Below are 17039 nucleotides of genomic sequence, written 5' to 3' on the forward strand. Positions count from 1 at the left end.
AAATTTTATTTAAAGGTTTATACAACTGTTCTGCACATTGTCTTAAAAACATAGGGTGACAATCATCTGGGCCACAAGCCTTTGATACATTCAAATTTTTCAAATGTTTGAGCACACTCTCAGGCGAAATTACAATATCAGAAATAAAACTATCTCTATCAATTTTCTCCTCAAAATCTGGTCAATCAGCTTGCCCTTCCTCCGTAAAAACTGATGCAAAAAAGTTATTTGGTGTATTTGCTTTTCCAATATTTTCTGTTACAATGTTACCATTTTCATCTACTAAATCTGCAATCCCATCCTTGCTTTTGGTTTCAGACCTTACAAAGCTCCAAAAGGACTTAGGAGAAGTTTTAGAATTTTCAGCTACTCCTTTTTGATATTTCTTTTCAGCAAAACGTATAGCACTTGTCGCAAGATTACGGTGTTTGCAAAATTCCTGATAGTCCCGGTAACTATGGCTAAACGTGAAACGTTTCCATGCATGATACTTCTTTTTTACTTTCCTAACACAATATGAGTCCATCCACTTTGGCTTCTTAAATTTTGATTTACTGTCACAAGTTTTTGGTATATAAGTTTCTATACAGTGTCTTATATGATTCAACATGAAATTCCATGCTTCTTGAACATCCAAATCATTAATAGCTTCCCACGAGACTTTTTCCAAGTAATTTCTTATATCATCATAATTTCCTTTGTAAAATTTAGGTCTGGGAACTTTTTCACAATTTCCTTCAACAGGGCTGAGGAATTCAAAAACAATACCCACATGATCAGAGGCACCTAAATTACCAATTGTTTTTATTTTATCAATATTTGTCATACTGTCAGTTAATATTAAGTCCAAACAACTGGGGTCTTGACCCTCCCTATACCTTGTATATGAATTTACATGCTGCACAAGAAAATTGTCCCTCAAACATTCTACAAATAAGAATGCCAGATGTGTTTCAGTTCTATTTACAGACCACGTGCTCCAGTCTATCTCTGGAATCGAGAATCCTTCCACACTTGGTGATGGATTTGAAAAGTTTCGTCGGAAGTTCTTAAAAAGTGCACCCTAACGGACAGGTGCTCGCAGGAAGTACTTCTTTCCGGAGTGAATACAGAACTTTATTCAATTGCTAAAAATATTCATCGCTCAACAATAATGAAAGAATGCTTTCCAGTTGTTTGAAAAAAAATATTATTTTCATTTAAAAGATCAAGCATCGGGCAGAAAATGGAAACAAATGTCATTAATAAGCAGAAAGAAACGGGAACGCGGGAATGACGTCACCGTGACGCCGGCTTCCCATTAATTTTGCAACGTATGATATTCACTGTTATAGGTATGTTGACACTAAATGTAGACTTTTCCAAGTGAACAGGTTCTCCTGAATTCTTGTGACTAGTGAATAGTTTCTTTGTGACAAATAAATGATGCATAATATTTTTTATCTAAATCCGATTTCTTTGAGCTCGCTTTGAGGCTTTGCCTTATTTCATATTAAATTTAAGTGCATATGGCCCATGGACCCATACTGTATCCTAGGTACGTTACTGCCACCTGTGTTTCAAAGTGGTAGAACTATTTCAGCATACCTGTGTCATTTTCAGGAACTTTCAAGAATGACAGGAACCGTGTAAATTGCAGCATTGAAAACATCAAATATATAGTTGTTGCACCTGCAATAATACAGTAAAACGCACTGACAATCATTATTAATATATGAAAATCGTTTTAATATCTTTAGTTTGTGAAAACAAGGAAGTAGATGATACGAAGCCACTATTGAAAATGAAAAAAAGATATTATAAATCTAAAATTCCGCGGAATATAACTTTTGAAAAAAATATTATGTTAAAAATAGGAATAAAAGACATATTTTGCATCTAGTAATGCGTTTATCTCTGTTCATAGGGCCTATCATAAAATAATTTTATTGATATAAGCATTCAGGGGAGTTCACTCTCGCTTGTTTTTTATCGGTTTGGTCCTGGTTTGTTTACAAGTGATTGATAACAAGTTCTGGTGTTGAAAAACTATGTCAGTTCATTTTCTAGTACAAGAAATAAAATATGGCCGGTAGACAATTGCCTGCAACTATCAGAAAGTTAGTAGCTGTACGCGCAAGCCCCAAATTCCGGGAGATTCTTTCTGTCAAAACAGAGCCTACCCCAAAACCTGGTGATAGAGAAGTGCTGGTGAAAAACAGGTAAATATTTCAATTTTATTGATTGATAATAATGAAATTAAGTGCTACCTATAGTGCAAAAGCTCTTAAAATTATTTTAGTACCAGTCCCAGCAGCTATTAGAACATATATGTATGCATGTGTGCCGGGACTGTGTGGATCTAACTGTAGTTTGGCGGGACAGGGTAAAACGCAGACCACATACAGATAGAGTGACTGCAGACCACATGCACAAAGAAGGGTTTTCTTTTATGCAGACCAGATAGGTAAAGAAGGGTATTGGAAAACGCAGACAACATAGAATGTGTTAAGGTGTGAAAAACTGACACTATGTCATTCTTTTATAAAGGACACTTAATTAAAACATTTGAATTAGAAATAATATTCCCAATTATTTTGATTTAAATAATTTTAATACATTATTTTTATGCATTTGAAGTTGTAAAAGTATGATTTTTCGATATTAAAAAAAATCTATCCATCACTATAACTTGATCAATTCGCATTTATTTCAATACTGTGGTTTTTAATTCAGATTCATTGTATTAAATTATTTTCATGAATTAAATAAGTAAATATTTCGAAAATGTCAGAATTGACTAGATCCTCTACCTTTAAAAATATTTTTGACTCCTACGCGGAGGAAATTAAATCACTTGATATATATTTTTTAACTCTGTTTCCTATAATTTTCAGCAATATGCGATATTCAGAGAAAAAAAACGATTTTGCACATCGGTTTCCTTGAAGAAGGCATATTGCCGTAAAAAAAAAAGAAATAGAGTTTAAATACTGCATAGAAAAGCGGCGGGATGATATATTTTAAGGCCGTAGTATGTCTATATTGCCATTCAAGTAAAGAAAAGATAACTTTTTAGTTATTATTTCTTTCTTTTTTTTTTAGTTTTTCCTCGGGCAGTCGAGCAAGGGGACAGATGTTACATACACATATTAAATGTTATATTCTGAAGAGGTTTTCTACTATTTAGATGTCAATTTCTTATTTTTGTTGTTTTATGGGTTCTCCTTAACAAATAAAACAGAAATATTTCTGATATTATATTCAATTACAAATATTACTAAATTAAGTTAATTCTCAAATTGCAATATAATTTCTTATTTCGTTTCAGTTTTTCTTTCTGGCGTCTCTTTTCTCTCTTTTTCTCTTTTAGCTTGTTGGTCAATGTTTGAGAACTTTAGCAATACTATTTTTTTGTTTTTTTTCAAACATATGAATTTATAGGCTCTTAGCATTAAATTTAATTAAGCACTTGTCACTTTTCTAATTTGCATATTCCGACAGGTAGCTCCTCCCCCTCCTTTGGTGAGATATGACCCATTTGTCTAATCAAAGCTCGTTAAGATTTTAATATTGTTTTTACAGGAGCATGGTCAGGGTCCATTTATTGTTAACCATAATCCAATTAGGTAATAAAAAAGGTCCTTTTATGAGAGGGGATTAACTTGTTTATTAGTTCATGCCCCTGAAGTTTAGTGTTTTTATAACTAATTGATAAGGTGTTTTTAACACCTATTAATCTGAAACATTTTCTGCCCCGATAAATTTGAAATTTTTTGCCTTATTTATTTACTAAAATGTTAAAATTCGTAGGAAATACTTGCATGGCTACCTATTTAAGTATAAAAAATTTAATTCAAAAATACTTCGACATAAAAATAATGTAACATCTGTCCCTTTTTCGTAACATCCGTTCACTTATTTTATAGGCATATAATCATGATAATGAAGAAATTTTATTGTAGTTTAAATTTCTTTTTTGTTTCTTGATTATTTGCATGAACATACCGTTCAAAATCATACTATCTTATTACACCTTTTTCATCATTTAAGTAAAAAAAACTCCCCCACCCCCTGAAAATGTATTTTTTTAATTTGTTTTTAAATTGCTAATTTTTTTTTTAATGAGACATTATGACCACAAAAAAAGTTATCATTTTGATGTATTTTCTCCTGGTTTTGTAAAAAAAAGTTAAACAAAGTTCATTTAGCCTTTGAAATAAAGTAGATATACAATTTATTAGCTGCCATGCTTAGGGGGGTGGATGTTACAGACAACTTTTACACATTATTAATTATTTTCATTAAAACATAGCATATTACTCATTTTTCACCTTTTTCATAATCGATATGTAAAACTGAATCAGAATCAGTGTTTAATTAAGTTTTGTTTCTTCTATTAAATAATTGTGATTTTAAAAAATTTGCGGGCATTGCGCAGAGCATTTTTTATTTAAAAAGTTATAGTAATAAAAAATACTGCACTATATGTCTTAAATTATTATATATATCAATGTAAAGGTAATAAAATTCTCTTTTTAACAGTAAAAAATTAAATGTTTTTGTTCACTTGGAAAATAGAACTTTCAATTTGAAAAAGGAGTAAAAAAACAGATGCTAACGCATTAAGCTAAAACTGAGTGTTTTTCATGTACTAATTTGGCTGTATTTTTTTTCTGGTGATCCAGTTGAAAAAAAAAAAACACTTTCAGATACATTTATTTTGTAATGAAGTCCAAAAAAATAAAAATAAACAAATGGTTCTAGAAACATTTTATCTAAAAAAACAACAACAGGGCATTACATGCTTTTTTAAAAAATTGGCCCATTTACTGTGCAACAGGCAATATTCACGTAATCGAAAAGCAATGAAAATATCAAAATTGATGTAACTTATAGATCAAGTGTCATAACAGATTGAGCTACCTAAAAATACTAAGAAGATATATACTTGCTCTACTTCATTTTTTTTTATTTAAAAATTAAATTTACTGTGAAAAACAACAGGAGTTCATTTATTTATTTTTTACTATTTATTTCATGTTTTATGTCATAAACAGATCAAACACATCTTACCTCTTCAGACATATTAAAATACTCCAATTAGCTCATCAATTAACAGTAACTGTTGTGTATACATTTTTTTTTTATATTATCAAAAGCAGTGTACGAAATTCAGATTTGAATCCAATAGCCCGTTCGGGCTACCAGATTAAAAATTTTCCAAGCCCGACACCAATTTCACTAGCCCGAACTTTAACACCTTAGAATACATAATTTTTACACCTTAGAATACATAATTTTTGCACCATATAACATTTTGTTTTACAGACATCTCTATGCATGTTTGAAGTAATAAAAAAGCCATACAGTACATGTTTGCCATGTTTTTGAAAAATTTTAACTCTAAATACTCCAGTCCAGATCAGCATCGTCAGAGTCTAGTCCAAATAATTGTACTCGAGAGTTGAATATCGTTATATTATTTTGACTTGTCGATATCCGCCTCCTCTAGGTAGACAACGTAAAATATCAAAATGTAAAATCGGTCTGCCCGAGGTCTCATTATTTAGACTACGTCAGAGTCCAAAAGCATTGGACATGACACTCCTTGCCGAAACGAAATCTAAACTGTTATGCCCGATTTTTTAGGATCCGCACTCGCCAATTACTGCAACTCGGACTGTTGACAATTTGTAAGATGTAATACCGAGTGCTGAATACACATTACACACACGCTGATAGCATAATTTAAGCTCCACCTACTGCAGGTACTTGTGAGATTTTCGCGAGAAGTGTGAAAGCTAATCAAATTATCCGTTACGCTAGAGGTGATTGTATTCAGCCAATTAGAGCTGCGGTTACGTCTTTGACACTGTGTTTGATTGTCAACACGTAAGAGTGCAAAAACCAATAATTCCATAAGCGTTTCTCAGTCTGGAAAACCACGATGCAGTACTCGTTTAATTAGCATGTTTTTTTTAAACAAATGAGGAAAATTCGGTAGCCCAGTCGGGCTTGTACCTGTGGAAAATCGGTAGCCCGAGCTGAAATTTGGTAGCCACGGGCTGTCGGACTACCGTGAATTTCGAGCACTGCAAAAGATCATTTTAATTATTATAAAAAGATCGAACAATTCTGGTCTTCAAACATATTAAACTCAAACAGTTCATCTCTATAATTAATTAAACCAATTAAACTTATTAATTTCAAAGGTACCCAGTTAATTAAATTTAAGGATAAAAGCTATAACTTTTAACAGTTTGCATAATTAATGTGCCATAATTAGCAATCAAACCCATTCATTTTTATTTTATTCATATTCTATGTCGTCTGCGTTTTCCAATATCCTTCTTTACCTATATGGTCTGCATAAGGGAAAACCCTTCTTTGTGTATGTGGTCTGCAGTCACTCTATCTGTATGTGGTCTGCGTTTTACCCTGTGCCTAGTTTGGCTGCCATAACTTAAAACAGATGCTATTTTTATTTTGCTTGCACACCTCATTTGATCAGACCTGACAAAATCTCTTTGAGAATACAGCATCCCAGGTAAAGCTACTGTAAACCTTTTATTAAATACCTCCACCTTTTTGTTTGTTGTTTTGTTATCGAACGAAATCTATTAAATTGCAAGGATGATTTTCAGTAAACCATCCTATAGTCCAACAAATCTGATGCGATCCTAGGAAATATTGAGTTATTTTTCTTATGGGCAATATCTCCACTCGCATCAAACACTCGAAAGACCAAAATAGTGGAGGAAATTTCCAATGAAATTTTCATTGCTGCCAATGCTTTACATGCTATAGGTTTAAATGCCGATTATGTCACAATTTGGCCATAAATTCAAATAAAACTTAATGTATCAAAAGGGGATTCAATTCCTGATTGATTTATGTAAAAATTATTAAATAATTTCCAAAATTATGAATTTTCTGGTGATTTAAACCGATGTATGTACTGTACACGATTAACGTTTACCGCATGTCTACACAGCCTATGCGCAAGCAATAAAACCAATAACTTTACATGTGTACTGTAATTTATCCTCCATTATTTTGGTCCTAAGAAATTTTGACGGTAAGATTGCCCGTCACAAATATAAAACAATCTGACTGTCAAATTATTTTGACTAACCATCCTAAATTAAAATCGTTAGTTTTATGACATTTAATGGGTTATATGAATTTCCTGCTAATCTAAAAGACATTTTATGTGTCACTTTGCTAACTACATTTATGGTCAAAGGGAAATAACTCAGCTTTTTAATTATTTAATCTAAAGCCTTAAAATCAAGACTGCCACATTATGTAAGATTTTTAGCTCACAAGAGCATAAAGTGTTTACCCTGTGTCTATTGTCATTCGTCGTCAACATTTGACAGTTTACACTTTAGAGGTCACATTTTTGGCCCAGTCTTAATGAAACTTGGTCAGAATGTCTACCCTTAACAAAAGGTTGAACAAGTTTGTTAGTGGATCATCTGGGATTAAAAAGTAGGCCGCAAGATCAATCAATAGGAAAATCTTGTTTACACTGTGGCCACATTTTCTAGCTCATCTTCATAAAACTTTGTCAGAATATTTGTCTTTATGAAATCTGTGTCAGGATGTTTATCTCTAGGACATTTAGGTTTAATTGAAAAGGGGTGCCTGAGGTCAAAAATCAGTTCAGCAGATTAAACCAGAGAAAAATCTTGTCAACACTGTAGAGGTCGCAGTTTGCACTTTATCTCCATAAAACTTTGTCATAAAGTTTGTCTCTATGAAATAGAGGTCAGCTTTGAAACTGGATTATCTAGGTCTAAAACAGGTCACTAGGTCAAATCATAGAATGACCTATTTAAAGCTATATACTCGCCCACAGTTTGGCTGAAATTTTTCAAAATGTTCATTTCCACCAAGTTTGACATAGAATGTATATATGACACTGTAAAATGATAAAGTGAGTGAAAATAAAAGTTAGATATTGGTAAAAATGCAAGAAGAACGTAAATCTTCTGCATTATTAGCTCGACTATTCGAAGAATAGTCTAGCTATTCTACTCACCCTGGCGTCGCCGTTGCCGTCACACCTTGTTAAGTTTTTGCATGCAAGTACATACAGCTATCATTTAAAGGCATATAGCTTTCAAACTTATTTTTTCTTTTTCTAGGTCAATTACCAACCTCACTGGGTCAAGTTCCATAACTCTGACATGTATTTTGAGCAAATTATGCCCCCTTTTGGACTTAGAAAATTCTGGTTAAAGTTTTACATGCAAGTTACTATCTCCAAAACTAATGCAGATATTGAATTGAAACTTCACATGTGTCTTCAGGGTTATAAAACTAGTTGATAGCACCAAGTCCCATAACTCTGACCTTCATTTTAGCCAAATTAAGCCCCCTTTTGGACTTAGAAATTTCTGGTTAAAGTTTTGCATGTAAGTACATACAGCTATTATTTAAAGGCATATAGCTTTGAAACTTCTTTTTTCTATTTCTGGATCAATTACCAACCTCACTGGGTCAAGTCCCATAACTCTGACATGTATTTTGGGCAAATTATGTCCCCTTTTGGACTTAGAAAATCCTGCTTAAAGTTTTACATGCAAGTTACTATCTCCAAAACTAATGCAGATATTGAATTGAAACTTCACATGTGTCTTCGGGGTTATAAAACTAGTTGATAGCACCAAGTTCCATAACTCTGACTTGCATTTTAGCCAAATTATGCCCCCTTTTGAACTTAGAAAATCCTGGTTAAAGTTTTGCGTGCAAGTACATACAACTATTACTTAAAGGCATATAGATTTGAAACTTATTTTTTCTTTTTCTAGATCAATTACCAACCTCACTGGGTCAAGTCCCATAACTCTGACATGTATTTTGGACAAATTATGCCCCCTTTTGGACTTAGAAAATTCTGGTTAAAGTTTTACATGCAAGTTACTATCTCCAAAACTAATGCAGATATTGAATTGAAACTTTACATGTGCCTTCCGGTTATAAAACTAGTCCCATAACTCTGATATGCATTTTGGTCAAATTATGTCCCCTTTTGAACTTAAAACTCTTTTGATATTTTAACATTTTGGGTAATATTTTCCTGCTTTTGGGACAATATTTCGAATATTCGAGCTTGGCTGTCTTATGGACAGCTCGTTTCAAAAGCGTTGCAGCGGTTTACAACATTCTGCACAATAGTTTTGGTTATTTATTAGAATATCTTGCAAAAATCTTATGTCAATATGTTTGTACCACTAGTCACTTTCAGAGTACAGTACTCACTTTTTATGGATTTTTGAGAGAAATTATTTTTCGCCTAAAATATGTGGGTTAGTCCCTTTAATACTAAAAAGCCCAAATTTTCTACCTGATCTTCATGATACTTGGTCAGAATATTTGTCTATTTAAAATTGAGGATAAATTTGTAAATGGGTCACTTGGGTAAAAAAACTAGGTCACTGGGTCAAATCATTGAAAAAAAACTTGGTTAATGGTCTGCCTGATTTACATAACACACTGGTTTGAATGTATACCAAGTTTGGTCAAATTATTCCAGTTTATTGAAAATATAACCACTGTATGTGTTAGTCACTTTTTCATATATGTATACAGTATTTCCTGTATGCATATAGTGGGTACTTTAAAAAATCTTTTTGTCAGAAAACAATTTCAATATAACTTCACAGATAGTTCCCATGCAAGGCCTTCTATCAAAATTGTCCAGGCAATCTGTGAAACTCGAGTGATCTAGGACCATCATGCCCCCTCCCCCCCCCTTCTTGTTTATTTAACCTTCAAAATAAAACTTTCAGCATCTTGTTATGATATACTGGCATATATAGGTTTTATAATGTTTAACCTTTATCATGCTGGACACGATTGATTCTGCCTTTGCGGCCAGTGCAGATCATGACCACCTTGCACATCCGTGCAGTCTGATCATGACCTGCACTGTTCATCATTTATTCAGTATGTTTTTGGTGTGCACCCCTTTAAACAGTTAATGGTTCTGTCCAAATTTAAAGATGGACAAGTTCATTATAGAAATTTAGCATGGTAAGGGTTAAATGATTAATACCAAATGACTACAGTGAATTGCAGAAGTCAGTCAGCAAACAGAATAGTGTTGCTGACAATAGAAAAATCTAGTAAAATAAAAGAAATATTGAAGTTAAATTTTAGAAAATACTTCAATTACATTAAGTCCAGTCAAGATAATTCAAGATCATATTTCTGTTTTTAGGTTTGTTGGCATAAATGCTTCAGATATCAATTTCACAGCTGGGAGATATGATCCAAAAGCAAAGTTTCCACTGGAAGTAGGTTTTGAGGTCAGTATATTTAATCAAGTTTTCTACAGAAATTGGGTTTGAGACGGAATATTAAATCAAGTTCCCTGTGGGAAAAGGTTTTGACCACTAAGGTCAATATATTAAATCAAGTTTCTAACGGAAATAGGATTTGAAGTCAGTATTATAAGGAAATTGGTTTTGAAGTCAGTACATGTATATTGTATCAAGTTTGCTATTGAAATGTAATGATGGTTTTGAGGTCAGTTCATGTATATTGTATCAAGTTTGCTATTGAAATGTAATGCAGGTTTTGAGGTCAGTTCATGTATATTGTATCAAGTTTGCTATGGAAATGTAATGCAGGTTTTGAGGTCAGTACATGTATATTGTATCAAGTTTGCTATTGAAATGTAATGCAGGTTTTGAGGTCAGTTCATGTATATTGTATCAAGTTTGCTATGGAAATGTAATGCAGGTTTTGAGGTCAGTACATGTATATTGTATCAAGTTTGCTATTGAAATGTAATGCAGGTTTTGAGGTCAGTACATGTATATTGTATCCAGTTTGCTATTGAAATGTAATGATGGTTTTGAGGTCAGTACATGTATATTGTATCAAGTTTGCTATTGAAATGTAATGCAGGTTTTGAGGTCAGTACATGTATATTGTATCAAGTTTGCTATGGAAATGTAATGCAGGTTTTGAGGTTAGTACATGTAAATTGTATCAAGTTTGCTATGGAAATGTAATGCAGGTTTTGAGGTTAGTCTATTGAATCAACTTTTATATGCAAAAAGGGTTTGTGATAGTATATTGATTCAAGTTTATGATTAAATAATACTATCCAGATTTTTGCAAATTCAATTTGTTTCTTGAAAATACCTATAAGTTTTAAGTAATTGGAGAGTGGAACATAGTGTTAACTCTTTTTTGTGTGTGTCAGACCATGTGTGGTGTGTGTGTGTTTGTTTGTGTGTGTGTCCTGAAAATCTTGTCTGTTCCAGATCTTTGTCATGCATTGTGGGACTTAAAAATAATATGGCTCAAATGACCACCATTATAAATCCCGCACAATAACTCAAACGATAACATGTTTGATAATTATGATTTTTCTTCATTAAAACGTTTCAATACTGAAAATATTTTTGTATAACATTACAGTATGCACTTAACTTCTATCATTGACAACTCAACGATGCATGAGAACCATAACAATCAAACAGTAATATAAACATGCTGTCGTTTAAATTATCGCGTGGGAGTTGTACCAAGACAATACCTGCAAGACACAACAAGACCCCTTGCTCAAAGATCAAGGTCATACAAACACAAGACCCCTGGCTCAAAGATCAAGGTCATACAAGACACTAGACCCCTTGCTCAAAATTAAGGCCACGCAAGACACAAGACCCCTTGCTCAAAGATCAAGGTCATGCAAGACACAGTTGCCTTGATTATGTAAGACACAGATGTCATGCTCAAAGATCAGTGAGTCTGCTTGCTAAGCTCAATAGAGAGAGTCCAGATCTACAGATCAGTGAGTCTGCTTGCTAAGCTCAATAGAGAGAGTCCAGATGTACAGATCAGTGAGTCTGCTTGCTTAGCTCAATAGAGAGAGTCCAGATGTACAGATCAGTGAGTCTGCTTGCTTAGCTCAATAGAGAGAGTCCAGATGTACAGATCAGTGAGTCTGCTTGCTTAGCTCAATAGAGAGAGCCCAGATGTACAGATCAGTGAGTCTGCTTGCTTAGCTCAATAGAGAGAGCCCAGATCTACAGATCAGTGAGTCTGCTTGCTTAGCTCAATAGAGAGAGCCCAGATGTACAGATCAGTGAGTCTGCTTGCTTAGCTCAATAGAGAGAGTCCAGATCTACAGATCAGTGAGTCTGCTTGCTTAGCTCAATAGAGAGAATCCAGATGTACAGATCAGTGAGTCTGCTTGCTTAGCTCAATAGAGAGAGTCCAGATGTACAGATCCGTGAGTCTGCTTGCTTAGCTCAATAGAGAGAGTCCAGATGTACAGATCCGTGAGTCTGCTTGCTTAGCTCAATAGAGAGAGTCCAGATGTACAGATCCGTGAGTTTGCTTGCTTAGCTCAATAGAGAGAGTCCAGATCTACAGATCAGTGAGTCTGCTTGCTTAGCTCAATAGAGAGAGCCCAGATGTACAGATCAGTGAGTCTGCTTGCTTAGCTCAATAGAGAGAGTCCAGATGTACAGATCAGTGAGTCATGAGTTCAGTCCCCTGGTGAGGTGTATGTTCTTGACAACTGAATTAAAAACATTATGATAATGATTATGTCTGAAGTCATTCATTTTGTCCTCCACCTCTTATTGATGTGGAGAAGTTGGCAGTTACTTGAAGAAAACAGATTGGTATAGAATAATAGAAATCTGATGAGTTAACAGCCTCCCCCTCATTACATAACTGAAAATTTGGAAAATGGTGCTAAACCCAAAACATACAAACAAGCAAACAAAGATCAATGCCAAGCAAGACACAAGTTTTCTATGGAAATAGGTTTTGATGTCTAAATATTAAATCAAGTTTTCTATGGAAATTGTTTTTTTTATGTCAATAAAAATTTTCATGTTGGTAAATCAAGTTTTTAACTCAAGTGTACTTTTTAATGACTCTTGAAATTAACTGTGTATTGGGATTACTGAATCAAAATGATGAAGCAAAATCACATTGCCATTTCACATTTATTATTAAGCAACTTTGCACACTGAAATCATTAAATTTAATGGGCATTGAATGTTCATTGTTTTGGGCAAAATGACAATTTCTTGCTTTATATTAATTCGTAAATTTCACTTTCTGAACATAAAATGAATGGAAATTTTTACTTGTTTGTTGGGATTGAATTTCATAGATTGACTCAGCCATGAAATCCACAAAACAGGCCTGTGATTTTTTTAGGACAGGTCCTAGTTTCAGGCTTTAAGCTGCTAGAATTTCCCTATATAATTCAATAGAAAAAGGACATTTCAGGCTTTTGATTTTTGACTGAATCCCAGGGCTATGAAATATTAGTACTCCATGAATATTAATCATTTTTGTACGCCCATTTTGAAAAAAAAAAAATTCAAGATATTGACTTCAAACTTGTCATGTAGGTAGGTAGTGATTAGATCATGTGCAGAGAACATGAACCTGGTCTGTAGGTTTTTGGTCAAGGTCACAATTTGAGCTCAAAGGTCAAATCTGTCTGTCATAGTCATTAAGGTTCAATAACTTTTTAAATTTAAGGTATCGACTTCAAATTTGGCATGTAGGTTAGTGGTGATGAGACGATATGCAGAGTGCATGAACCAGGGTGGTAGGTCAAAGGTCAAATCTGCAAATCATATTTTGTGTCCAGAGCATAACTTAAAAATATTAAAGGTATTGACTTGAAACTTGGAATATAGGCAGTGTCAGAGTCACATCAAGAGGTCAAATATCAAATAGCTCATATGTGTCTCCTTCATATCTTTTTAACCACTGGTAGGTTTTCATAAAATAGTGTCAGTTGTTAACCTCGTCCATACGACATGCAGAGTGCACAACCCTTGTCATTAGGTTCAAGGTCACACTTAAAGGTAAAAGGTCATGATCACAACATTTTACTTACCCTATATCAGGGTGGCGTCTGGGGGTATTAATCACCATAGTGGTAGCTGTAGATGAATTTGGCAAAATTTCTATTTCTGTTATTATCGAATGGTTTCATGAACTCACAAAACTTAAGACACACGTCTGTGCATTAGATATACCATATCCAGTGAATAATATTCCATAGGTTGAACCTGCCTTAGTGTTTACCTGCAGCAAGCAGTCACTTGTCACATGCAGCCAGTTAAGTAGCTTCCCAAATACCTTTAATGCTCTAACTTTAAATTGTCTTAAACAGCTGGATTGTATTGATCTCATAGCAGACTGCTTTATACAGGTTTTACTATAGTCAAAAATACCAGTTTACCTCGTACAACTGTAAACATGTGAAAGTCTAATCTACTGTGAGTTTTCTATATGGTTTTGGCATCTTCCTATCATATTGAATCAAATTTTCTACCATGGTGTTTTGCCTTTATGCCCAATTCTTACAAAGAAAATCTTGTCCCTCAGTTTTGATTTTGAGTATTTTTATGAATTCTGTCTTTCAGCTGCTCATCACTTATAACTACAACTGATGTAAAATTATAATTTTCATGAAGGTCAAATTTTAATAAATCCAGTATTTGGTGAATACAGCCTAGTGTCTTGCAGAATAACATGCATATTCTCATATGGGTTATTTGCAAGTAAGTGCTAATGGTACAAGAGTCACTCAAGTAAATAATATTGCTCTTACAAAAATAGTAGATATATTGGTGAGCGACCCGAGGATAGACTATGCAGATTGTGTAATGCGCGAGCTGTGGAGGACGAAACACACTTTATTTTTAACTGTGAACTCTATAACAACATAAGAAGTAGAACATTTGGTGATCTATTAAGCAACAGCGATTTCACTAATATGACATTGACTGACAAAATGTCCTTTGTGCTTAATTCATATCCGAGAAAAACCGCTAAATACATTGTGAGAGCTTATCTTCATAGGAGAAACGTTATTTACTCATGAACCGTTATTAGAACATAATAAGTGACTGTATTTATATTCTACAGTAATCCTTTGTCGCCCATGTATTGTACATATACATATTGTATATAATTATGTCTCTTTTGTGTATAACCAATGTATTGATGATCAGTTAAAAACTGTTTTGTACAATTACATATGAACCTTTCAAGTTTCGTTGAAAACAAATTTCATAAAGATTTTGAACTCTTGACTTCTTTCACTTGTAAAAACATTATTGTAAGCCATTAATTTCACACGTGTATTATACGAATTTCATTTTTTGGTGACTTATAGGCCTACTGGGCCGGGTGCCTTTTGATATGTCTGAAATATTGTTATATAATTATATATTATATATATATTATGTTATGCACATGTCACAATAATAAAATATTTACTTACTTACTTACTTTTAGTAGTTAATAGAAGAATCCTAATTTCTATAAAACGCACAGAACAGTTTTGGTTGCTGACAGGTTTTTGTCCCATGGTCATATTAGCTTTGTGCAAATAGTCAACTGTATAAGCAAATTATTTTTTAGAAAACTTTCTGTATGAAATAGATAAACAGTCAAACTTGTGCTAGCGACCACCCGTGAATAGCGACCACCTGTAGACAATGACCGGTCTCTGGTCCCCCCGTAGAAAAATACTCATAAAAAGACCGTGAATAGCGACCGCAACCAGCCTGATTCATTCCCAAGGGTCATTTTTGCCCCCCAGTAAAGACCAAGCTGGACCGTTCCGCAATGAAAATATTTGAAATCCTCTGAATTTTTACGACTTTCGCCTACTACCAAACATAATAATTACTGCTTGATTGAAAATTTGCAAGTTTGCACCGGCTGAATTAATACATAGAACATAAAGAAAACAAGAAGCTGTAGAATTACTTTTTATCAGCATAATAATGGCTAACTGAGAAGTGACCCTTCCCCTCAAATAAAGACCACCTGTGAACAAAGACCACTTTTGCTTGATCCGAAGAGTGGTCTTTGTTCACAGGTTTGACTGTAAATGTTGTTAAATATTATAATGTTTATGCTGAAGAATAATGTATCAAGTAAAGAAAAATATTTGATAAAGAAATAATTATTTTGACACAGGCTGTAGCAGAAGTGGTAGATGCTGGACCAAATGCTCTTTACAAGCCTGGCCAAGCTGTAATGTATCTGCAGTATGGGGCTTTCAGTGATTATAAGGTTAGTTTTACAGTTATTCTGCATGTTCCATTGTACTTTTTGATTTCAACCAGATTTTCCAACATTCAGGATTGCAGTAAAAATTGAATACAGAAAAGACAATGAAAAATTGAATTGTTCATATGGTTGATTTTTGCTAGACTGATAAAAAAAAAAATTTAGACCTGAAACAAGTTTCCATAATGGAAGTCTATGGAAAAACTACAGCTTTGATGACATTGTTGCATATAGAATATACTACCATGTAATCTTTAATAAATGCTCTCAATGTTGTCAATTTACATATCATTTTTATACTAAGGTCAAACGGTATACATTTTGGTATAGATGATAGACCATGATGAAATCTCAAGCAGATGTTATTACATGACGATGCCCAAACACCATAATCTATATTATTGTAAATAAATCTGGTTAAAAATCTCTTTAAAACAAAACAGCACAGGTTCTTACAATAGCTACATTGAATTTATATAAAGAATAATAGGTTAGTGCCATAGATGGAGAACGTTTATCTGGCGAGGTGGAGGAGGTTATCGGGTGAGCCGAAGGCGAACCTGATAACGTCCGGAGCCGAGCCAGATAAACTTTCTCCATCTTAGGCACGAGCCTATTATTCTATTTATCTTGTCATTACTTCATTTTCCGATATTTAACAATTTATTTTACCAAAATTAGTGTGCGAAAACCGTTTTAATGACGTCATATTCGTAATGACATCACTTATATAATGACGTAATAACCGACACAGTAATGTGGTTACAATTACAAAATCGCAATAACTTCTTCGTTTTTGAATAAAACTCATTACACGTATTTGACCACTCATTTTCTTAGTTCGGACATTTCCAACACAATGATGATGGTTTCGATGCAAAATTTCTTATGACAATAATATCGATCATAAGGTCACATGATCAACTGACCGTATATCAATGGTCACGTGTCAACTGACGGTATATCAA

General features: G+C 33.6%; 2 protein-coding genes across 3 annotated transcripts in view; one reads left to right on the forward strand and one right to left on the reverse strand.

The window, feature by feature from the left end:
* LOC123536035 (nurim-like) overlaps positions 1–1790 on the reverse strand; it is a 28031-nt gene extending 26241 nt beyond the window's left edge. The window contains exon 1 of one of the 2 annotated variants that reach the window (XM_045318815.2): positions 1588–1790. In XM_045318815.2, coding sequence (XP_045174750.1) covers positions 1588–1705 — 118 coding nt within the window. In that variant the 5' untranslated portion in view covers positions 1706–1790. The remainder of the gene's footprint in view (positions 1–1587) is intronic. The other variant, XM_045318814.2, reaches the window with a different exon arrangement.
* Positions 1791–1948: 158 nt separating this feature from the next.
* LOC123536034 (prostaglandin reductase-3-like) overlaps positions 1949–17039 on the forward strand; it is a 38397-nt gene continuing 23306 nt past the window's right edge. The window contains exons 1-3 of the mRNA XM_045318813.2: positions 1949–2201; positions 10214–10301; positions 15979–16074. Coding sequence (XP_045174748.2) covers positions 2065–2201; positions 10214–10301; positions 15979–16074 — 321 coding nt within the window. The 5' untranslated portion in view covers positions 1949–2064. The remainder of the gene's footprint in view (positions 2202–10213; positions 10302–15978; positions 16075–17039) is intronic.

This window comes from Mercenaria mercenaria, chromosome 17 (assembly GCF_021730395.1).
Source record: "Mercenaria mercenaria strain notata chromosome 17, MADL_Memer_1, whole genome shotgun sequence".
Classification (NCBI taxonomy): Eukaryota; Metazoa; Mollusca; class Bivalvia; order Venerida; family Veneridae; genus Mercenaria; species Mercenaria mercenaria.